Here is a 25,256-nt window from a genome sequence, read left to right on the forward strand (position 1 = left end):
CCCCTCACCCCTCCTTCTGACTGACAAGGCAATTCAGTTGCCCCCTGCTTCACTCCCTCCAATGGCTGAGGAATGTCATCATTAGCAATATCGATCACCAAGGGGGATTCCACGAGTAAAGAATCGATGTTGTGTCTCTTGCACAAGCGCTTACCAATTGCATTGGCACCCACACTGTCTGCAAGCGTAGAATCCACCGATGCCATCCGTTGTTTGAGGGTCACCCATCCACTATCGGCAGAAGACCCCTTGGTCGAAAGGCCCTCAAAAAAGCGAGGTAGCAAACCAAAACCGAAAGTGTTGTGATATGTCACCAACTTAACTCTGTCTTTCCGAGTGGTGGAAATGAAGAGCCTGAGAATCACTGCAAAGAAAATAGGATCGTCAGTCGTCGTCCGGGAGGTTGTCCCGAAATGAGGCTCCAACGATCAAGTTAGTGAGAGTAAGAGAGAGAGTGGGTTTAAAGTGTAAAGAGAGTGTTAAAGGGTTTTAGATCTTGTCGCCTTCTCTTGGGGGAAAAGGGTGACTTTTATACATGTGGTTAAGGGAAAAAGATCCCCAATAGTATCATCTACCTTTTTAGGTTTGGTAGGGGCTGAGGGCTTTTGATTGGAGGATCGTGTTCCATGGATGCTTGTTCGTTATTGGTGCAGATTCTGACAGAAGCGGCATCCAGAGCACTACACTTGTCGCTCTGGTGAACTCTTGGTATTTTTTTCTTCAATGTTAGCCTTGGCGCTTGGGCACCCAGGAACGGATACGGGGTCTCGAAGGCGAGGGCGAAGGCCCGGCGTTAGTCACACATTGCTCCTTGGCCGATCCAGAGTACTACACTTGTCGCTCTAGGGAACTCTTGGTATTTTTTTGTCTTCAATGTTAGCCTTGGTGCTTGGGCACCCAGGAATGGATACGGGGTCTCGAAGGCGAGGGCGAAGGCCCGCCGTTAGTCACACATTGCTCCTTGGCCGATCCGTCTGTCGAACTAGCAGTTCTATTATCTTTGACAGATTCCCGTTGGGATACGTCAACAAGTTCCCTAGTCTTGTAGACGTTAGTGTTTTCTTAGGGTAGCGGAGTAGTTCTAGCTTAGATCTGGACACATGTTCGACGGGGATGGTTTTCTGGCCGCAGTTGATGTAACAGAAGCGTATGTGCAGACAGTTTTCATCATCATAACCGCTTGGGCTTCCCAGTTTCATTTAAAACTTCCTTATTTGAGTCGGTTCCCTTTTTCCTGGTTTCCCTCGCATCTACCACTTCCTCTTTTCATTTCCTTCTGCTCTTTCTTTCTTGTCGAGCAATGGATTCTTCTAACACTGGAATCGTTCTTTCCCCAAGTGAGTTTTCGAGTTTGCAAGAGCGGTTTGGGTTTCTTCTCAAGCATGAAATAAAATACCCTCGAAGTGGGGCCATCATTTCTCGTCTGTCGGAGGGGATGAGGAAGCGGACGATGGATTTCTTTGACAAGATTATGCATCAATATGGACTATGTGTGGACGACCTGACTCTGAACGCCATCCACAAGATCGTCAACTTCGAACTTGCTTGTTGGACCCTTGGAGTTTTGCCACAGTTCTGGGTGTTCAAGGCTTTCTTCAATTCCTCCACTCAGTCCAGTTCCTAGACTTTTTCCCAGAGGAGGCGTGTTCATGCCTTTATCATCAATCAGAAATCTCTAATGAAGAACTGGCAGGATCTGACGCTTTGGGTGAACCGTAATTTTTTCGGTTTCGGTTATCCTCGCTTGACCACTTTCTCTGATCAGGCTCCTGAACTGTGGGGTGCCAGTGCCACTATGGCACAAGCATTAAATACCATCTGCATTAACGGCGAGGATTCGGAGGACCACATGCTTGTTACGGTTGGGATGAGTGCTGCCTGGAGGACCCGAGAGATGATGCCCCAGTTCTACGTCGAGAAAGACAGTAATCACTTCTCCTCCCCCCCCCCCTTGGTATACTCTCGCTTATGTGTTGTGTGAACTATTTTTGGACTTTTCCTCGCTTGTAGGTCATGAGAGGATTCTTCCATTCGAGATGGTATTGAGGGGCTTTTATCAAGGCGCCCTACAATATCGGGAGGTGCCCTTGGTTGAGCTGCTTCCTCCGCCAGTCATTCTTGACCGTGATTTGGCTCTCAGCAGTCCTCCTATCGTTTCTTCGTATAGGTCTGATTCTCCTGCTAGCTGGTGTTGGTTGATGTACCTGTTGGCGGTTTTTCTCGTGAAGACCCCCTACCTTCTGATACCCAGGGGGAGGATCCATCGACTGGTTTAGTCCAGTGTAGGACCCGCGTGGCTTCTAAACGACGGCTTTCCTGGTTGGACTCCTCGCAGGTGGAGTCTGTCGAGTCTAGCTCCTTGGGGAATCGTCTTTTAACAGACATAATGTGGGTTTCCTTCTGGGGGAAGACACGGTAGTTGTGGATATCCCCGATGATGACGCTTCAAAACAGTCGGAGGGGGTGAAAGAAAGGGCGACAGAACTGCCTCGTAACCCCAAGGAAGAGCCGGTAGATACTGTTGCCGAAAGCGTTTTTGATGTGTACCAGAAATCCGGTCATGAAGGCGCTCCCAGCTCACCAGTTCTGCTTTTGGCTAGGGAAGACCCTACTAAGGCCTTTGTTCCTGTTCCTCCGGCAGCGTCGGCCGTGTACGTGCCCGGGTGGGGGATAACTCGCGGGTCTCACCTTTCCCAGCACGTGGTGGCATACGATTGGAGTCATCATGCTTCCCCCCCCCCACCCCGCGCCACCATCGAGTCCTTGGACCTTCTCTTGAATGCTCATCTTTCTAACAGTCTCTTATATGCGGCTTCCCAGGTTAGTTCATATATGGTTGCGACTGCATCTCGCCTTCGTCAGGGCGATTCCAATTCCGGAAAGCTCGTTCAGATCAGGGCTGAGCAAGATGATTTGAGAGCCGAGCTACTGGCGTTAGAAGGGGAGAAGCGTAAGTTCGAGGAGCGCTATGATCTCCTGGCGGGGGAGAAGGCATCTCTGGAGGACAAGGTCATTGCTTTGGACGGGTCAGTGGGACGTTTCTCCCAGCGTATCGAGGTGTTGGTGGAAGAGAAGAAGACGTTTTAGGACCAGGTGGATCACGCTGATAGGAATTCGGGGGAAGAGGTGGCGAGGAGGAAGAGCGTGGAGGATGATCTGGGGTGGCTGCTTTAGAAAGGAATTTTCCATTTTGTGGACAAGGTGGTTGAAAGTTCTGAGTTTGAGATGGGAGTGAAGCGGATGAAGATGGCGTGCATGGTCGCATGTGTGGAGAATGGCAAGCAGGAGGTCCGGGAACAAGTCATTACTGGGAAGTTTGTCCATAGGGAGGCAATTGTTACCACAAAGCATACTCAAGCGGTGCACGTTGCTATGAAATCGTTTATAGAGACAGACTTTTCCTCTTACCTCCGCCTGGGCGAGCTTGACATGGCATGCCTTCTCCAGTTGTGTGATGACTCTGACACCGAGGATAGTCAGGTCAAAGGTGGCTCTTCTCATGTTGGTGCTTCCCCTAGTAAGTGATGGATTTTATTTCTTCTTTGAATATTTCAAGACAATGTTTATGTTTGTTGGGTACTTAAACAATGTTTTGCTACTTTTCTTTGGCCCTGCGTGCTCTTTGTACAAATCCCGAGGGGTTGTCCGAGTAGACGATTTATTTTGTGTATGTTAAATTCTCATTCTTTTGGTCTGTTACATTATTGTTTTGTGTTGTCCTTGTGCTTGATGGTTTTTGTTGGCCATCTTTGGCTTGAATTCTTGCCAGAGGTTAGTGTCACCCTTTTGGGGGTGGCTGTTATTTGTTTTGACGAGTTTTGATGACCCCGAGCATCTGAGCCTGTCGTTCGTCCTTTGGCCCTACCTCGTAATGTGAGGCTTTGGCTGACTTTTAGGTGCAGGCCCTACCTGGCCTGCTTCATTGGAACATCCCTTTTTAGCTAAATGTCTTTGTTTTGGGGCCTTTCTTATGCCCCAGGCCAAGGAGAGTTGCACTCTAGCCCTTTTCATCTAAACCAGACCGAGATCGTCACCTTGATGTCTGGGAGTTTATATGTTTCAAGGGAAAGGTTATGATCCTTTAACGCCTCTTGTTTGTCAAGATCAGTAGTTGTGGCTCTACTGACCTTGTTGACATGTTTGTTGGGGGGGGGGGGGGGGGGGGGAATTATGAGCCCTTGGGGCTTACATTTGTGTTTTCCTCCATGATTTTATTGTTTTGAGACACAGATGATCAGTCCATTTTTGTTTGTCGTTTGTACGAAAGTATATTGATATTTTTCATTCTAAATTTTCATTGCATATATATTTTGTTTGATGTCTTGGAGACACCTACATCGTTTAGGTAGGTATCGGGGGTTCGATAGTTGATCCTATTCTACTTTTAGGTCTTGTATTGGCTAGTTGGGGTGTGATTATCCTATGGGAGTTTGATCATATAGCCCCTTCTCCTGATTCCTTCCAAGCTAGGACCATTGGCTTGGGCCTGGCGCTCCCAGCTCATCGGGATGAGTTCTTCTTCTTCTTTGTCCTTTTTACTTTGTGCCTTTCCTGTGCATACATGTTCTCTGATGTTTGCATTCATGTGACTGGCTGTTTCTGGGACAATCATCCTTCGGAAGAAGATTTTCAATCTCTCCCATTCTCTAGTGTCGGTTGTTTGGTTAGTATCTTTGGGAGGTTTCGTGTCATCTGGTGTTGCGTTGTTGTTATTGATTCTGTTTTTTGCGGGGTTTTGGACCAGGTGTCGTCCTAGGGAAGGCTTCTGCCAATTGCGGGCTCTTGTTGTTGCTGGCAGCCTTCTGTCTGTATCTTCTTTTGCAGGGTGGTTCCCTGTCTTTCCCTCCCCAGCTTTTGCGATCCCTTGGTTTTATTTTCTGTCAGGCCTCTTCTTCGTACTTTGTGTCTTCACTTCGCGAAGGCGCGTGGGCATGCTTAGTGGTATCCAACCCTTCTTGGTGTGCGTGCTAACAATACGCGATGTATATGGCGTGGTAATGTTGTTGCTACCGCACCCTCCCCCCTCCCTCGGGCTACAAGTCGGGGGCTTGTGCTTGTTCTTCTTATCGGGGGTGTAGGTGTCTTTCTTCTCGTCTTTGACCGTTTTGGATGCGTGCAGTGGCCCACACAGCAATTGCCCGGATTGGCCTTGCTCGTTTTTTAATGGTTGTGAACATTGCTGAACCTTTAGTTGTTCTGAACTTGATTGTGCCATGTATTGTCGATCGGATAGCCTGTAATTGAAAAAGAGTCAGGCGCCCAAGGATTATATCGTTTTCGGACCTTTGCTTGACTACCGAGAACTCGATTATCCTGGTTACTTGTTCTTTCTCATCGGCGCTGATTATAGTTAATGGTAGGTTTATGGTGCCGAGTGACCACAACTTGTGTCCCGTGAAGCCAACGAGTGGTGCCTGGGCTGGGGGTTTTAGGTTCCTTCTCCAGCATGGCGGGAGTTGCTTGAAACGGTGTTCTTAAAGGATATCGGTGTTGCTACCTCCGTCGAATAAGGCTCACCAGGTCTTATGTTGTATGACTGTGGCAGGGATTATGATTAGATCTGTTGGGTCCCAGTCGGGCACTCGTGGGTCTGATGGCGAGAAACTGATGTTTAGAGTGCATACGGGTGGGATCGCATCGCCTTTGGCCGGCCGTTGGTACTTGTCCCGATCCTTGGGTCTCGCTATTGTGAAAATCTCCTCTTTTCTGATTGGTTGTTTGCTTGCATCCTTGCGGGTTCTTCCATCATTTTGGTCAGCTTCGAACTTTAACCGTAAGGTCCTTGCTATTTCTGTTAGGTCTCCATTCAATTGCTTGTCCACTGCTTCTCTTTTAAGTATCGCATATTCTTCGGTGTCGTGTGTTTTGATCTTATGGTATTCGCAATATTTGTTTTTTTCCTTCTCCGTTCGTTGTGGGGTTTTTTCTACCGCGTGTACTTCCAACCCGTGACTCCTCGGATCGTCTTTGACGAACGGGCGAAATCTGCGGGAAGAACATCTCGAATGTCTGCTCTGTTTGTCGTGGTTTCCATCGTTGCGCTCTTTATGGTTGTGGCAGGAGTAGGAGTCGGCTGATTCTTGTTTGGGGTATTCGATGAAGTGATTCGTACAACTGTTTATTATGATTGTATAGTACAATCCTATAAAACATAAATCACATATAGAAAAACTATTTTGTACGATCTCATTTCATGACTCGATTGCAAAATTAAAACAACTATTCTCAGGGAAAGCCTTAAAGGGGTATCATGACACATTTAATGGTATCAATTGTACATTGCAGCTCTTACTCGGTGATGCATTAATTTGTTTTATTACAGGATTAGAACATGAGAATGTTTAACCCGGCTGCTATGCAACAAGCAAGCCTATGATCTTTTCAAAATTCATAAAGCTAGGTGATCTCATGAAACAAAGGAGAAAATGCCCCCAAAGATAAACCTACTACTGAATCCACACTTCACAAATTGTAATGAAAAGTTTGTCGGATATATTCCAACATACCACAACCAGGGGACTAAACTATTCTCTAATCCATACAAGGCCGATCCAAACTTACAGAAAACATCTAAAATCTTGTAATAATTGCAATATTAAAAAGGGTAATAAATATCAAATCAAATGATAACACAATCAGTCCCAAAATCTTGTAATACATGTTTACTAACAGATCAATTCAACAACCACCCAAAAAATGAAGCTTTGAAATGGTAGAGAAATGATGAGTTATTATTTGGTTGCAGTTTGCCTCCCATCTGGAATAGCATAGAGCACAATCGGCTTTGAAGGTCTTATGAAAGGAACATCACATCTAAAGTAACCTTTCCTCTCCAATTGCACTATGTCTCCACGTTTCACATTTCTCATATTTGAATCCCCAACAGCCCCTATCTCTTTCTTTGAATCCGTGTTCACCACATCCACAAAATCCTCATCTTCTTCCACCTGCATCAACACACAATTAATTACAAGGGCATTTATGTCTTTTCACACACAAGACAATCATCATACCTTCTTTTTAGTGATTAGGTATCCAAACTCCACAAGAGACAATGGAACAAGCTCATTAGTCTCAGGCAACCACGTGAGTTTCAGTTTCGTGGTCTTAACCGATCCCTCAAGGTGCAAAACCCCAATTAATTCCGTCACATTTCCGTTTTCGCCCTTCTTGATTTCTTTAACAATCGCATTTCCCCAGTCCATTAACGTAATTTCCTCGTTAGGATTTATAGCCTTCGCATCAACTTGTTCTATCCAAATCTTTTTTGTAAAAGTGGTGGCTTTATCCCCTGCAGCAGGGTGCTTCTTGTGTTTTGGGACCACACGCACAAATGGCTTGTGGGGCCCATCTAATAAAGTCAACAACACACGGTTTTCTTCTACGATTGCAGTGTGTCTAGGGCAAACAGGGTCAATGATTCTTTTGTTGATGTTCCAGAGCTTATCCCATTCCATTAGATTCAGATTCTTCGATGCCCCCTTTGAAAAAAAAAAGTATTATTTCAAGAAAATGAAAATGAAAATGTAAATATTATGCTTACTTGTTCAAGTATAAACTGAATCAAAGCCTCGATTTGTAAACCTCTGCGAACAATTCCTTGAACAGTTGGAAAACGAGCATCATTCCATCCATCAACTTTTCTATTTTCAACAAACCAAAGTAATTTCCGTTTACTTAAAAGTGTATAAACCATATTCAACCTGCTAAATTCATAAATATGAACTTTTCTAAGCCCCATATCTTCTTGAACCTGGAAATACTGAGGATTTCTATCATGATACTCACTAGATCTCAACGCGTGTGTAATCCCTTCATAAGAATCAACAAAAGGACACGCGAAATCATACGTCGGATATATTTTATACTTGGATCCGATTCGGTGATGTGGCATTGGATTACACCGATAGTAAACCGGGTCCCGCATTGATTTATTTGGATCTTGCATGCTTGGAAATTTTCCCCTTAAACAACATTGTAATCCTCTTTCCGTTCCGAGGATCATTTGATTCCATAGTTTGATGTTTTCATCAATGCTCTGATTCCGACACTTTGATTCTATTCCTTCCATTCTCTCATGTTTCATTTGCTCACGTGGGGTGTCATCGATGTAAGCTTTTCCTTCTTTGATCAACTTTTCAGCCATTTCCATGAGGATTTGAAAGTAATCGGAAGTATACGTGATTTTTTCGTATTTTATTCCTAAAGTCCCGACATCTGTTATAAGACTATCAACAAATTCGTTGCTTTCTTTTGCAGGATTTGTGTCATCAAACCTTAGGATTATTTTCCCGTTGTATTTCTGAGCAAAATATTGGTTCAACAAAGCTGCTTTTGCATGGCCTATGTGGAGAAACCCACTTGGTTCTGGTGCAAATCTTAGACAAACTTTTCCCATTTCAACATGTGGAAGATCGACTTCAGGGCGATTGGAATTAACAACTCCATTAGCTATCTGCTTTTTGTTGGATTCATCTGTTACATTTGTTGAAGAACTGGGCTTTGATGAGTCTTTTTTCTTTGAAAATGATGAGGTTAGTTCATCTAAGACAGCAGCATGTTCTGTGGATATCATGGTATACCATCGACCCAAGTTTTGGTACTTTTTTGACTTCATTAAGCTTTCCCATCTCTTACCAGCCCCTGAAAGAAACATTTAGAAGAAATAAAGATATAAAATGGATTCGTTTGATTTCTTCTACACCAGAAAATGAAAGCATTAGGGCATGAGTAATGAGATTTACCTGCAAGATATGACCAGATAGTAATATCTGCAACTGATAAATTATGACCAATCAAGAAAGTGCGATGCAGCAGATACCCATCAACATACTTGCATGCACCCTCATATTCAGAACCTGAAGAGAAGATAGGGGCATACTCCAGCCACTCATCAATCTAAAAGGGTAAAAATCAACAGAAGGTAATTGGTGATTCTAGGAACAAAAACAGAATATGTGCTTTAAATTGGAATTTATTTGAAAAAGGAAAAGATATTCACCTGCCCAGTTTCAAAAGCATCACGTTCATACAAGTTGGGAATGGCTGTTGATGTCCGAGCAAGATATTTGAGAAGTACATTTGTTCCACGAAGCTTCAGCCTAAAAGAGAAAAACTTGAGTCAATATTCAGAAGATTCTTGGCGTGAATACCAATGTCAATTTCGATAGCTCTAAAATTCATTGCATCGTATACTTTGCCTATCAAGTATTTCTCAAAACCAAATATATTTACATTAATCTTCATTGGAAACACTCTATTTGAGTAACATTATCTCAAGAGAACAATTACTCGGGAAATGAAGGAGTATATATTCAGTAACTTCCAACAATTTTAATTTTGGATGTATTAGCTGAATCTAATCTTAAGTTGAATCAAAGAAAATAAGGATCTGAATCTACGATACCCGTTGGTTAGGACAAGCACAGGCGGAGAGCCGGCCGTGAGAGTTGGATTCACCGTGAGAGAAACTCCGGCAACTTTGGCCGTAGCAAGCACGGACAGAGGAGGAGTTGCGTCGGAAGCTATTAGCAGCTCCATCATTACCTAGATCGCTTCTCGATTTTGTTGTTTGCTAACCTGCGAAGAGTTGAAAATGGAAAATCCAAGTTCTGAGTGGAGTGGATGCAAACTAAAAAAGCGATGTTTACGCGTTTAATATAAGCAATCAATCTATTTCTGTTACAAAACCTCATCCAAACGAGCAAACAATCTTAAACCCTAATCATCAAAATGTTGGGTTTGCCTATACATATGGACCATACCTTATGTTTCTTTGCGGTGGCAATGGACTGGTGTGAGTCTCGAGAGGCAACTGGACCGGAGACGAGAGGTGAGCGAGAGACAGAGCTTTCACGTGGACGGCGTGAGAGAGACCGAGGTCAAAACGAAAAACAAAAGTGAAAGATTTGGCCCAATCACTGAAGGGCCTCAATCTGATACCTTAATGATGATGATATAATGGTTTTAAAATATGGGCTAATTTTCTACTATAAGATTTTGGTCCATAAATCGTTTTTATTACAAAAATAAAGCTTACGATATTGTTTTTATAAATGGTTTTTGATTACAAAAACCTAAAAAAACATGCAACATTATGGTGGAAACCTATCATAAAATTTGCAAGAAAAATATAGTTTAGCATCTCATTTTATTTTATAAAAATAATGGTTTGTTTGGTATGATATGTAATGATAATGGAATAGATTTATGAAGTAATGGAATAGACAATGGCACTTATATGAAATAGATCTGTCGAAAACAACCAGTCTAAATAAACCGATATGTTAGGATTTGGGTAAATTGGTTCAAGTTAACTGGGTTTCAATTAAGAAAATTTGGGTAAGCGGATGAGCTTCACTTTAGAGGGCATATTACCACCACACCCTTTCACCAATAATTATTTTTTTCTTATATATCACTGATTTAAAACATCATTATATATATATATATATATATATATATATATATATATATATATATATATATATATATATATATATATATATATATATATAGTGTTGTAAAACTCACCGTGTTGGCCGATTACTCCTCCGAGTACTCGCTACTCGGCCCCTTACCGAGGTGAGTTAAAGAATCTCGAGTACTCCCCGATCGCCCCCTTACTGAACTGAGAGATATTGTAAAACTCGGTCAAATCGGTGATTAATATGTACAATATACTTAATGATTTATTATTTAACACACACATGTGATTATTACTATATATATATATATATATATATATATATATATATATATATCTTAAATTTTCAGTAAGATTTAACAACATTACTTAATAAAATACAACTGGTAAATATATTTCAAATGGTTGAGTTTTGTATGTTATATAAAATTATTGAGTATATATAGAATAATAAATAAAAAAAGTTAAAAAGTGGTCCCAATGGGTGTCTTGAATGCAATCCTAAATGCCCAAAGCGCATCATCTAACTTTTCTGTCCAATCTTTCCTATGACTGTCTACCGACCTTTCCAAAATTCTTATGGGGTCTCTATTCGTTATCTCGATTTGCCCATTCGTTTGCGGATGATAAGGTGTTGAAAATTTATGGCGTACACCATATCTTTGCAATACATTTGTTAGTTGTTCATTGGAAAAATGGGTCCCCCTATCGCTTATCAAAACTTTTGGTACTCCAAATCTATAAAATAATTTCTTCAAAAACTTCACCACCACCCTCGCATCATTTGTTGGTAGCCCACAAGTATGTATCTGTGCCCTTTTGATGACAGAAATGGTCCCATGAAATCTATACCCCACACATCAAAAACTTCACACACTTGGATGCTTCTTTGAGGCATTCATTCCTTGCAGAAATACTTCCTGATCTCTGGCAAGCATCACACTCTCTCACATAGGTAGCAGCATCCTTGAAAATTGTGGGCCAATAAAATCTCACATCAAACACCTTCTTAGCAATGTACTGAACCCCATGATGTCCTACTGCAGGCCCATTGTGACAATGTTCTAGAATGTCGCGGATCTCCTTGCCAACACACACACCTTTTGATGATTCCATCTGCATAACTCCTAAAAAGATATGGCTCATCCCAGAAATAATATTTAATTTATGAAATGAGTTTCTTTTTCTGCTAATGAGTTAGCCCTTTTGGAAGAAAGTCCCCAGCCAAAAAGTTTGCAATGTCTGCATACCATGGTTCTTCTCCCATGATCACCATCAAGTACTCTTCTGGAAAACTAAACCCAATACCCTTGTTGTCAGACTCATCCCTTTCTGGATTCTCCAATCTTGAAAGATGATCGGCCGCTACATTCTCCATTCATTTCTTGTCCTTGACCTCGATGTCAAATTCTTGAAGTAACAGCACCCACCGGATCAACCTAGGTTTCGCGTCCTGCTTAGCAAACAAAAATTTAATTGCAGAATTGTCAGTAAAAACAGTGGTTTTAGATAATATAAGATAAGGGCGAAATTTATCAAAAGCATAGACCACGACCAATAATTCTTTTTCAGTTGTGGTATAATTTTCTTGGGTCGGATTTAAGGTCTTGCTAGCATAATAAATTGGTTGAAAATGTTTATCAACTCTTTGACCAAGCACAGCACCCAAGGCAAAATCACATGCATCACACATTATTTCAAATGGTAAATTCCAATTCAGGGCGATAATGATCGGGGTGTTAGTTAATTTTTCTTTCAATATTTCAAAAGCATTTAGACTTTCTTTCGAGAAATTAAAAGATGCATCTTTTAAAAGCAGTTGAGTTAAAGGTCGACTTATTTTAGAAAAGTCTTTTATAAAACGACGGTAAAAACCTGCATGACCTAAAAAACTCCTAACGCCCTTCACATTGGTTGGTGGCGGTAATTTAGCAATAGTGACAATTTTTGCTCGATCCACCCCAATCCCCGCTTTGGACACTTTATGGCCTAACACAATGCCTTCTTTAACCATGAAGTGGCCTTTTTCCCAATTCAAAACTAAATTGGTCTTTTCACACCTAGCAAACATCAAGTTATGGTTAGTAAGACAATCATTGAAAGAAGAACCAAAAACAGAAAAACCATCCATGAATACTTCCATAAACTTCTCCACCATATCGTGAAATATTGTTGTCATGCATCGTTGAAAAGTAGTAGGCGCATTGCACAACCCAAAAGGCATGTGTCGATATGCAAATGTTTCACTTGGGCAAGTGAAAGTGGTCTTCTCTTGATCATTCGAGTCGATTGGTATTTGGAAATAACCTGAAAATCCATCTAAAAAGCAATAATAGCAATGACTGGATAATCTCTCAATCATTTGATCAATAAAGGGTAAAGGGAAATGGTCTTTGCAAGTAGCATCGTTTAGCTTTCGATAATCGATGCATACTCGCGAACCTTTTACCGTTCGTGTAGGTATAAGATTGTTTTTCTCGTTCATCACAACTGTCATCCCTCCTTTCTTTGGTACTACTTGAACGGGACTCACCCATGGACTATTAAAAATTGAATAAATGATCTCAGCATCCAAAAGCTTTACCACCTCCTTTTTAACCACTTCTTGCATGTTTGGGTTCAATCGCCTTTGATGTTGCACTACCGGCTTTGCTATTTATTTTATGAGAGCAATAAGAAGAGCTTATTCCCTTTATATCGGTGATTTTCCATGCAATGGCGTTCTTCCTTTTCTTCAAAACCTTGACTAATTGATCTTTTTCGATTTGGGTGAGATTCGATGCAATGATCACAGGCTTCTGCTCACCCTCCTCGAGAAATGCATACTCTAAGTGTTCCGGTAAAGTTTTCAGCTCCATTTGTGTGCTCTGTACACTAAACATGTCGAGTTTTGGCAGGAAACTCGTCGAGTTTAGGCCAAAAATTTCCCCAGATCACAATTTTTCGTCCCAACTCGTTGAGTTATTACTATTAACTCGTCGAGTTTCATGTTCAGTAGTTTTTATTAATTCTTTATATTCGGATTCTTCAAGTAGTCTTTCTAGCTCCTTCAAATCTCTTTCAGCATCAAAATCATCTTCTGGAGTCAAAGTATGTTCACTTGTTTCGTCTCCTCTCCATTCTTCTAATAATTCTTCTAAGATATCCACTGAAAAAGCTGTATCATCACTAAACTTCGAATGTTTCATGGCTTGATCCACTACAAAAATAACCTAGCCTTCTCCCACCCGAAGGGTAAGCTTTGAGTCTCGTATGTCGACTATGGCACCTGCGGTGTTCAAAAATGGTCTTCCAAGGATTATTAGCACTTGATGATCCTTTTCCATATCTAGCACAATGAAATCTGTCGGGAAGACAAACTTATCGACTTTTACCAATAAATCTTCACACATGCCTCTCGGGAATGTCACCGTCTTGTTCGCTAATTGGATCGCCATTCGGATTGGTCTTGGCTCCGGAAGGTTTATCTTCTTAAAGAAAGAGTATGACATGAGGTTCACACTTTCCCCCGAGTCGGCTAATGCATAGCTAGTGGCTAAATTTCCGAATTGGCAAGGTATTGTGAGGATACCCAGGTCACCCATTTTCTTTGGGAGTTTGTTTAACATCGCAGCTGAACAATTCTCATTTAGGACCACCTTGGATTCTTCTTCCATCTTTTTTCTATTTGTAAGAAGTTCTTTTAAGAACTTGGCGTATTTTGGCATTTGTGCGACTGCCTCGATGAAAGGAATATTGATTTGCAAGGCCTTTATGTGCTCCAGGAACTTTTGGTAGTCTTCATTTTGCTTCTCCTGTCGAGCTCAGCCCAGGAGTGCCAATGGTGGCTTATATGGATCTGTTGGTGTCTTATTTTTCTCATCAGGTAGTGAACTCGTCGAGTTTTTGTCCAGAACTCAATGAGTTTTTTCCACTGTTTGCGATTCCGGATTTTCTTGATCTTTTTCTTGTACCTCCTTAGGATCTTCATTTGGGATTGGGGTTAGGGGTGTGACTATCTTCCCACTCCTTGTTGTCACTATGTTAATGTGTGCGCCCTTTGGATTTTTCTCAGTATCGCTCAAGAGTCCGCCCGGTGTTCTTTCGTTGAATTGTTTGGCAAGTTGCCCGAGTTGTTTTTCAATATTTAGTATTGAAGCTTGTTGATTCTGGAGCAGAGATTGTTGATCCATCATCATTGCTTGGTGCTCCTTCATCATCTTTTGTTGATCTCTAATGGCCGCGTCTCACTCTTCATGTCTTTTTTCGGAAGCACTAACAAATCGGGCTAACATAGCTTCAAGATCTGTCTTCTTCTCTTGCACTAGTTCTTTTTTTTTTGATAAAATCTACACGCCTTTTGCGTAAACTTCTCCTCCTTTTCCTTTTTGTACTCGTCGTAGGAGAGCCACTCCTTCTTGGGCTTTCGCCAATCATCATTAAATTGATCGCCACTTGAATAACAAACTTGTGCCTTCCGGTTGTCGTTCTCATCAAGATCCCAATCTTTAGTCAGATGGGGTCCACTACAATTGTCACAACCCACTCGAATGGCATGGATGGATTGGTCCATCTTTGTCATCCTACGATCCATACTTTCTAGTTTGGCCATTATTGCTGCCATGTCATCGGAAACTGAGTTAACCACGCCTCTAGTTGTATTGTTCCTTGGATTATGGTACTCCCTTTAATGTTTGGAGAATTCTTCTACCAATGTCTTAATAACGGCTGGTGCTTTCTTCGTGAGGGGTCTTTGGGAATCAAGTAATTGCCTAGTTGTGACGTTCACACCATCATAAAATATGGAAACCTCTTGTTGCATGTTTAGGTTGTTTTGAGGGCAATTTCTTATCAACCCCTTGTATCTCTCCCATGCCTCATAGAGAGATTCTCCTAGCAATTGCTCAAAGTTAGCAATTGCTTTCTTTAATTTTGCAATCTTAGAAGGTGGACAAAACTGATTCAATGAACTCTTTGCGCATCTTTTGCCATGTTGTAATGGATCCTGGGGGTAAAGCTTTCAACCATTCGTTCGCGGCTCCTTTGAATATAACCGGTAACATCTGAAGCAAAACGGTATCGTGAGGCACATTTGGCATGTGGAAATAGTTAGCAATATCCATAACTTCTTCAATATGCTTATAAGCATCTCAGTACTCCTTTCCATAGAATGGAATGTCTTTTAGTTGGGCAAGTATGTAACCCTTTATCTCAAAGTTGGCAGTGGCTGGAATTGTTGGTTGCACGAGTCCCGACCCTGTACCATCTCTTATGCGCTTCTTGTAATCTCCTATTGGTATGTCGGTTATGTCGGCCATTTCGTCTTCTTGCTCGTAATTGCTTTCGTCACCAAACGTGGGTATGTCGGATTCGTAACCTTCTACCTTCTCGTTGTGGATTTTGTTGAGATCTTTAGGTTCTTCGATTGCTTTTCTCCTTTTTTTGCAAATAATCAACTCCGGCTCTTCCATTGGTGGCACTAGTGTAGAACTAGAGCCTCGAGTCATAAAACTCTGAAACAAAACAAAAAAACAAGCGTAAAACAAACAAAAACGAAGAAGTAACGAAACTGAAAACAGAAGAAACTCGTCGAGTTCAGTAATAAACTCGACGAGTTTAATGAAAATAAAAACTGAAAAAAAAAAAAAACTGAAAACATGTAACTTTATGCAAGATAAATCTCACACAAAGGGTCGATAATACAAACAAATAAAATAACTATTAGAATCATTCCCCGACAACGGCGGCAAAAACTTGATGTGTGTGAAACAAACTAGTTTTAATCCTACTAACTTAAACGCAAAGACAAACACACGAAAGGCAGTGTACCTATCGATTAGCAGTTTAGTTCGGGTAAGTAGGGTATCGAACACAGGGAACGGTAATAATTAAATTAAATACTAATATTTTCTAATTAAAACAATTAATAAAAGCAAAGGGTTTCTCTAGTTTTGCAAGACTTGAAACTTAAACAATCAATTAACACTTAAACAAAGACAATTAACAACTAAGAAGAACAAGAAAAGACAACTAGATTCAATGATAAAAGAGACTTCTGTTCAGATTCGATTCACTTATTCTTATGGTTGATTTCGTGGCAAGTACAATGAATTAATATGTCAATGGTTACCAATTCCTAATGTGATTGGGTTCATGTTCATTATTACCAATCCTTTAGTAGACAAGTTAATTCAAACAGTGATCAAGTGATTAAATTTACAAGTTTCCTAGTGTTTAGTTCGTATCAAGCAAGACTTATAACAATAGTTAATCAAATTTGTTCAATTCAATCAACTCATGTATGGTTGTTCATCACACATGCTCACACATTGATTAAATTAACAAGTTTCCTAGTGTTTAGTTCGTATCAAGAAAGACTTATAACAATAGTTAATCAAATTTGTTCAATTCAATCAACTCATGTATGGTTGTTCATCACACATGCTCACACATTGATTTACACATTTTCTAGTTAACCCTAGTTTCATATTCATTATTCCTAGCATTGATTTACACATTTTCTAGTTAACCCTAGTTTCATATTCACTATTCCTAGGCATACAATCTTATATTCATAAAACTATATGAATCAAGTAATCAAGAAGATATTCATACAACTCAATTACTTATTAACAGAAAACATTTATCATCAATACATAAGGGTCTTTAATAAACTTAACAAGATGAATAACCAAATCAATATCAATTAAACCACTCAATCAAACCATGTTCATAATATTATCTCATCCAAACAGAAGTAAAAAGCTTTTAGCTCATATCTACAGCAAGTAATAATCTAAATTCAAAACCTAATGATTCAAACATAGTTTCAAAACAAAGATTAAGAAAAGAAGAATGATTATTTGCCTTTGATTCTCTTCTAAATTGTTTCTTGTGTTGAAATCTCGAAAACAGCAGCTCCAAGAACTCTTCTGATCTTCAATAGTCGCAGCTAGCCTCTATAAAAAGTTAGGTTTTAGGGCATAGATACTATCTATATATAGTTACCAAAAATCGACCCAACTCGTCGATTTTTTTTAAGAATAACTCGACGGATTTTTTCAATAATGCGCGTGTACGGCGTGTACGGCAAGGCATCTTCGAATCGGGAATATTCTAACCAACCCGTCGAGTTGAGGGTCAACTCATCGAGTTCCTTCCTATTTTAGCCTTCTTTCTTTAATCTTCAATCTCCAAGCTTCCAATCACTCAATCCACTTCTTTTTTCACCCGAACATGTCTTTTATTGCTGAAATTGAAATATTAAGCTAATTAAGTACCTTTTTTCCTTAAAATGATACAAAATCAACAATAATTAATAAGATAATGAATGATTTTTATGACTAAATAAGCCCATATCAGCGCTCCGCTCGGTCATCGAGTTGAGCTCGGAGTGAATAGGGCCCACCCAGTATGCATATAACATATATCAATTAAACATATACACATATAACATATATACATAGCATACAAATAGTCATTGGGCCTCGCCCGCATCGGACCTTAGCCCAGAAAACATATAAACACAGATACATGCAAGAGTCACAAAGATAGTTGGCATATTATCAACATAACGATAACATGGGCCGACATTGGTGTCTTCAACCCGCTAAACCCGGTAAGGAAAACCTACCTCGTATACAGAAGCTCACTGAAAGAATTCCCTAGTTGTTGCCCTAACGACGCCTCCGAACTATCAGATCAAAAATAATACCCAATTAGCAATTGGGTTCTAATCCATAATCACAACTTCATACATGGGGTAACAAGATTATTTGACCCTAACCTGGCCTTGTCTAAATCCATGACCCAAACTACAATCTGAAAGGCCCAAAGGCCCACTAATCAACCAATGACCCATTTTTTCCAAATTGGGCTCAACCCCATATGGGCCTTATCCTAAGCCCAGTAATTCCTTTAATTACAATTCAGATTACCTCAAGTACCCCTTGGGACAAACTTGATCAAGGGCATAAATCAAAAGTCAAAGTCAACGGTCCAAGTTGACTCAACTGGCCGAGTTGTCCTTCAACTCGTCAAGTTTCTCAATCAACTGCAAAGATCAGGAAAAACCAAACCAACTCGCCGAGTTGACCCACAACTAATCGAGTTCCTCTCTCAATCTAAAAATGTCGGGGAAGATCGAGCCAACTATTCGAGTTTATCTATAAACTCGTCGAGTTTGCTAAAACCCCATCTTAATACATTAAGCACTTAATCCGTAAGGACATGGCCCCAAAACATAGATATGACTTCCTTAAGCTGGAAAAACACATAAAGTTGCCAACTTTACGTTCATGTATGTCTAAATGAATCTCTTAAGCTTAGAGCGGACTTAATAATTGACTTAACGTATGCTTGGCACCAAAATCTTCATAAAGTTTGCACCTTTAAGCTTAAGGGTACCAAAACCAACTCAGATATGAAAGAACAACCACTTAAATGACTTCACTCCATCATCATCCCATAAAGAGGCCAAAACCCAAAATGATAAGATCTAATCATCTACAAATCAAGGTATGAAATTGATACCTTAAAGTGACTGTAAGAAATGGAGTGATTCTGGATCCAATACTTCCTTCTCTAAGATAGAAACTTCAAGATCTTCTTAATTCTTTCACAATGCACAAAATGAACACCAAACTTCCTTCCAAGGCTCAAAAAATTGACAATGGAGGCTACACCTCGTTTTAGGGTTTTGATAACAATGAAGGCTGGTAAGGAGGCCAGAAAAAGGACTTAAGGCCTTTAAATAGGGTGCAAGACCCTAAAAATTAGGTTTTCCTTCCCAGCTGCCAACGCGTCGAGTTGGTTCATTTAATTCCCGTGATTCTTCCATCTTCAACACGTCGAGTTGGCCCCTCCAACTTGTCGAGTTGGCCTAGAAATAGGGTTATTATCACAATTTCTCTTCAAGATTTTGGATGTTACAACTCCCCCCCCCCCAACTTAAATTAGATATTGTCCTCGAAGTCTCTCCTTACTAACGCTCATAACAAAACAGCACTTGAGGAACACAATCGAAAATTCTGTGCATAAGGCAGTCTTCCCAAGACAACCGAAACCCAAACCGAAACTATAATCCTGACGATAACAATCAAACCTTCATCCCCTGCAAACCAATTCTAATTTTCTAAGACCTAAAATCTATAATGGTCTGACTTCCCGACAGACCGCCCACGCTGAAACACTCCATGCCAAACTCTCAATGAATAATAGACCAACATAATACTTCCAACCATGATCTTACAACTGCCTATCCAAATCTACTAAAACCATTCTTAAAATAGTTCTTCAAGCCCGATGAAAAAAATGAATCCTCAATTCTCTTGAAATAAACCAATCCTAACTCACCTGAAATCTGAAACATAAAATCTCAATGGTCTGACTAACTGTCAGACCTCCCACACCAAGCCGACACCAATCTCACAGAGTTTCATACCAAACAAAATGATTTCAACACCTCGATCACAATGCTGCTTTAAAGGGAACAAAGTCACTGACCATATACAGCTACAAAATACTTATACTCGACAAAAAGGTATAGATAATCCTTCGAGTAGAAGTTTCATCCCTACAACGGGAAGACTCAAACGAGAGTTGTGTAATAGGGTCAAATCAATTACTCTGAAATTATTTAATCCCAATGTGAGTGACTTAACATTTCCCAATCAACAAGTTACCCCACTCCCACACGAAACCTCAAATCACAACTATTGCCTGAAGCACCACGCTGCCTCCTGGCTACTTCCCACAAGCAGTCGAGACCTCTATAGTCCCATTTTGTCTGCCAACTATATGAAATACCATATTGCTTCATGGATATTGAGTTAAAAGACACACACACAGTCGCCTTACGCAACTTCTGAAAGAAACCTTGATTAGAAATAACCATCCGAAACATCTCGACACCCAACCCACTGTTAAGTTGAGCACTACATGACCAACTGTAGTGTAGTCTTACCTCATACTCTGTCTACCACGGCCTACCACTTTTTGGTTCCATGCATGTTGCGGTTTCCCCACATCCTTACGAGCTGACCCACCCTGGTCTAACTACCTGAAGAAATATTTGACCAATCAAATAATGAAACCTATCGGGAAATCTGGAACCCCATATTATCTTGACCCCAAACAGATTGGACCACACCAAAGCACAGGAGCCTAATCTGCCAATAATTTGAAACCATTCATTACCCATTAACCCTTCCATAGATGCCCATGACCTACTGATAAGTTATTTCAAAACCTATAGAACAAAAATCCTTACACATAGACACCCGCGATTCCCAATGCGAGTTCCCACTAAGAACCAATTCGGTAGCCATCTCATAACCCGAGACCCAAAGATCTACACTTTTAGTTCACCCAAAATCCTTTGATTCAAGACACCCCTCCCTAGACTGGAAGGTAAAAGGTTCCCGACCAATCACTGAGACTATCAGCCTCGCCCCTGGTCCAACCACTAGTTTCTCAAGAGTCCAAATAACAAGGTTACCCAGCCTATAAACCTCTTTGTGTCACATACTGACTACACACTTAATTCTTCAACTCAAGATTCAAAACCTTGACCCAACGGTCTGCACCAGGTCCCACCTGTATTGCCATAATCACATGGTGTAGCATCCATAAAATTCATGCCGATTTAAAACTTTTTAAACATTCCAAAATCAATATTTATTACAAATTTGTTTTCAAAATAGTTCCATATCAGAGTATCCCAAAAAAAGTCATAAAATACGAAGAGGTGCACGATCATGCCTTCGCCTTCCGGCGATCATCTGAAGTACCTGAAACAAAACGCAAAACTGTAAGCCCGATGCTTAGTGATTTCCCCCAAAATACTGATACATAGCAAATAGTACATATATAAATAACAACATGTGATGGGTCCACAAATCTATTGATTGGATTACCCTTGAGCCCACAGTGTGAGTCTGGATTTCCTTTCGGGCCTACAGCTCACATCTGGCTTGCCCCCAAGCCCACAACATAAGTCTGGATTGCTCTCGAGCCCACATCTTATGACTGGCTTGCTCCCTCACTCCTTGGACTTGAATACGAAAGATTATCCCACAGTACGAGTCTGGCATGCCCTTCCTGATGGGTTTTGTCCATAAGAACATCCTATGTGCTCATACAAACCCTAATGCTTGGATCTAGGTTTCTCTATTGTACACGCAAGTTATCCAAGACTATAAACCCTAATTCTAGCATACAAGTAATCATATTAACATAAGAATGGGTTTAAGTTATTACCTTGATTGTTATATAGCAATAACAATCCCAAATCCTCCTTGTATTGACTTTAGAAAGGTTAGAGTCACAAATGTCACTCCTCTAATGGTTCACAAACACCAAGAGCAAGAGGATGAAGAGGAGAGATGAAGGAGGCTGCCCAAAACGTCTACAAACCCTAGGAGGAGTCTTTTCCACGTGTTTGAGCCTTAAGTGTTCTTTATATAGAGAGGCTATTAGGGTTATCTAACAAGGAAACCCTAATTTGGATGCTTAAGCCCTAAGCAACTCATGGACTCCTTTCCTTAAAGGCCTTGGACGATTTCTAATGGGTTTTCCCATAGAATTCATCCACTCCTTAATATAAGACAATCCATAGCCCAAATTGCAATTATCTTATAATTACAATTCCAGTCCCTTAAGTTTAATTAATCTCTTTTAGTCACAAAATTAATTCTTATTAATTCTTGACTAATATTAATTAAACAATATGATTTCTCCTTTAATATATTATTCTCATAATATATTATTCTCATAATATATTAATAAATCATATTTAATCCTTTCTCTCCATAATTCATCCTATCAAGTTGCTTTGGTGAAGGCAACCCAAAAGGACCATGCATCATCGGGTCAAGTACATACCAAAATAGTTATGGACTTAGACACTAATCCAACAGTCTCCCACTTGGATAAGTCTAATAACTATTTTGCGTATAACTTCAGATCCTGATATGCAATCGTAGCTTTCCAAAGCCGCTGTCAACTCTGATCCTATCAGATACGCGTGTCCTTTAGATAAGGGATCATATATTCCTCCATTCTAGATATCGTATGAGACATGATTTATAATCATTCTCTCTGTATTATTTCTCGACTTCCGATTTATGACGATTGACTAATTGAACAAATCAAATTAGCCCTAGCCTGGCCGAGCATTTACGTTTGTCATCACTAAATCATCGAGGGGCCCAAAGATATCGCTTTTATCCTACTTTGGATAAAAGGAACGGATAAACTTTGATTCAATGCTCGCTTGCACTCACTTACCGAATTACACACAACAATATGTTTTATGACACTAAGTTACTAGTGCGTTTACATATTATCAATGTGCAACTGATTCGCAAGATACAACTCACACATCTCGGTTTCAAGAATATAAGATGTTATCGTCTCACCAATCACTTGTGATACAATTCATGGAGTGATCCAAGTGAGCGTGGGTTTGATCCAATGCTCAAATCATATTCATAAGCACTCATGAACGTTGCAGCAAACATTTACTTATGTCTAATGCTCTTTAGACAATCCACACACCAATTCATGACAGTCTTCATTCATACCTACTTCCAACATATGAACGATTGTGGCCCGTTTGAATAATTTGACTGTTCTTAACCAATTAAATTATTCAGGAAGTCAAAACATGCAAAGTGAAACACAAGAATAATACTAATCCCATATGGCCTCAAACCTTTGAGTATAAATAAAACACATTTTATTTATCACCATATCGATTACTCATTATTTTGTCGTTTTGGGTAATCAACTTCTTACTTAAATTATTACTACAGTTGTCCCATGCTCCTAGCATGCACACAATGTTTACCTATGGTTTTTACTTTGTGAAATAGATCAAATGAACACCTTTCCAATCATACTCATTTTACAACTCCAAATTCTTTTTCATAAGTGAAAGAATATCAAATTCTTGCCACTTATAGAATATGTTAGATTCTAATATTTTATGCAATGATCCTTTCGTAATGTCATTGCACCAAAGTCACAAAGACTATTGCCAATGAAATTACAAAGTCCTCTATCGGAGATTGTTACAATACAATTCCTTAGATATGATGTCTCTCACTCAAGGTACATTCCTTTGAACATCCTTTTGCATAAAAGTTTCTAATCTAGACATAGATTTTCAATATTCAATTCCCAATATGGACACGTTTCCATATTTTCCATATGAAAACTCATTCTTAATAAAATCTTATCTATTCATAATAATGTCGATATGGTCCATCCAATACTATACTTCCAACTACTCACAAGCAACCAATCATCGTCGAACTTTGGATTGTCCTTTGATAGTTGTTTAATTATCTTAGTCAAAACCGATTCTTGTCCTTTTTCCCTCTAAATGCGCTCGACATTTGTAAAATTTTAGAATGGTCAAATATTATAGCATTTGCAATCGATCCTATACCTAAAGCGTATGGGACACGATGCATAATGTCTTACATAAATATTTGATACTTTATCAATCTTCTGCCATAATATTTTATTTGCTATGTTCTCAAATTTCGAATTGTGAAGTGGAATGCCGTAATCATAATCAAATTTTGAGAACACACTATGTTTCCTTGACTAAATCATTAACATTCCACAACCTAAGCCTTTAGATTTGAAATGAAGCATAATATTCTCTCCCTTAATTATAGCAAAACAACTATTCAACCCTTACAACTTTGCAAAGTATGACTCTTGTTTTCTATAATTAATATTGCTAACTTGCAATATTTTCCATAATAATCATACTCTATCATAACATTTATGCTCCTACTATCATGATGATTATTATAAACATAACACTTATGCTCCCACTAGCTTTGACATGTATTCAGAAACAACTTAACTTTCAGAAAAACAATACTTATTGAATTTCTTAAGTTCATGTTTTTAATACCTAATGCTTTGATAATCCTTTATCTAAGATTATACACCTTTCCCTTAGATAGCTCATATGTTTGTCTAAACAATTCAGACTAATTGCCAAACCTCACAATTCGAATCATGGAAAGGGATACTATAACCATAATCGAATTCGAGAACACAATTTCCACAATCACCATCCTTTTAAATTCTCTCTTAGTGAAAGCATTTCAACACGGTCATTTTCATGAAGGATGGAATCTTATGACACTTAGATTTTAATGGTGTATGTGTTCCTATCCATGTGACTTTGTCGAAACCAAAGTTCACGACAAATTCAAAATCATATGGACCGAACTTTCTTAGTCTTAATTTCTTGCCTTATGGTAGCACATCTGCCCACCATGTCTTCCAAGTAGTTAAGTAGCTCACCCTTTCCTATCAATGTACTTTCCATTGATCAAGGTCCTTGCCTTTTATGCATTCAAACGCGAACTCATAGGACTCACATGTATAATTAACTCAATTGGAATGACATAGAAACAAAATAGTGTCAACAGGATAGGTTGTAAACCTCAGCTCGTGTGCTAGTGATGATCGATAAGGTCTATTTTGATTTGTTCTTGAAACCTTTCAAGACTATTAAGACTCCCACTGACTCCTTGACATATAGGATTCTCTTGTCAATAAACATTTCTTGACAAATATTCAAGAGTTAGTGTAGCTTTTATCAAAACACTTCATAAATTGGTCCTAGTTGGTCTTTGTCTTATCCAAGACATCACAACTTTCCACATTTGATGAATGTTATAAACCTTCTTAATACTTGTCACTCAATGTCACAATCTTAACTCTAAGACTTGTTTTGGAACGAAGTATGATTGACTTCTTGATTTAACCATTTCTTCAATTCTTGATTCCTCTTCTTAGACATACAATTGTACTAAGACTC

The 25,256-nt window shown here is 39.7% G+C and overlaps 2 protein-coding genes and 1 non-coding gene across 4 annotated transcripts; 1 reads left to right on the plus strand and 2 right to left on the minus strand.

Annotated features, from left to right (window-relative positions):
• Nucleotides 1–6,593: 6,593 nt before the first annotated feature.
• LOC145061267 (glutamate--tRNA ligase, cytoplasmic-like) lies at nucleotides 6,594–9,910 on the minus strand. Of its 2 annotated transcripts, none has more exons than XM_079008695.1 (7): nucleotides 9,765–9,910; nucleotides 9,407–9,579; nucleotides 9,002–9,101; nucleotides 8,745–8,898; nucleotides 7,544–8,643; nucleotides 7,014–7,481; nucleotides 6,594–6,947 (listed from the first exon to the last, which is right to left on the minus strand). In XM_079008695.1, exons 2-7 carry the CDS (start codon nucleotides 9,541–9,543, stop codon nucleotides 6,732–6,734), a joined length of 2,175 nt encoding a protein of 724 aa, XP_078864821.1. In that variant the 5' UTR covers nucleotides 9,544–9,579; nucleotides 9,765–9,910; the 3' UTR covers nucleotides 6,594–6,731. The 2 variants fall into 2 exon arrangements, with proteins under 2 accessions (XP_078864821.1, XP_078864822.1); XM_079008696.1 differs by lacking the exon at nucleotides 9,765–9,910 and adding an exon at nucleotides 9,691–9,741.
• A 3,728-nt stretch (nucleotides 9,911–13,638) lies between these two features.
• LOC145064160 (uncharacterized) lies at nucleotides 13,639–14,133 on the minus strand. Its single transcript, XM_079011666.1, has one exon. The coding sequence runs from the start codon at nucleotides 14,131–14,133 to the stop codon at nucleotides 13,639–13,641; it is 495 nt and encodes a 164-aa protein (XP_078867792.1).
• A 1,098-nt stretch (nucleotides 14,134–15,231) lies between these two features.
• On the plus strand, nucleotides 15,232–15,338 carry LOC145065176 (small nucleolar RNA R71). The gene has a single exon (XR_013688323.1). It is a non-coding gene; the product is annotated as a small nucleolar RNA R71 (small nucleolar RNA).
• The last annotated feature ends 9,918 nt before the right edge of the window (nucleotides 15,339–25,256 follow it).

This window comes from Lactuca serriola, chromosome 7, assembly GCF_051521515.1.
Source record: "Lactuca serriola cultivar US96UC23 chromosome 7, Lser_US96UC23_V15, whole genome shotgun sequence".
In the NCBI taxonomy this organism is placed as follows: Eukaryota; Viridiplantae; Streptophyta; class Magnoliopsida; order Asterales; family Asteraceae; genus Lactuca; species Lactuca serriola.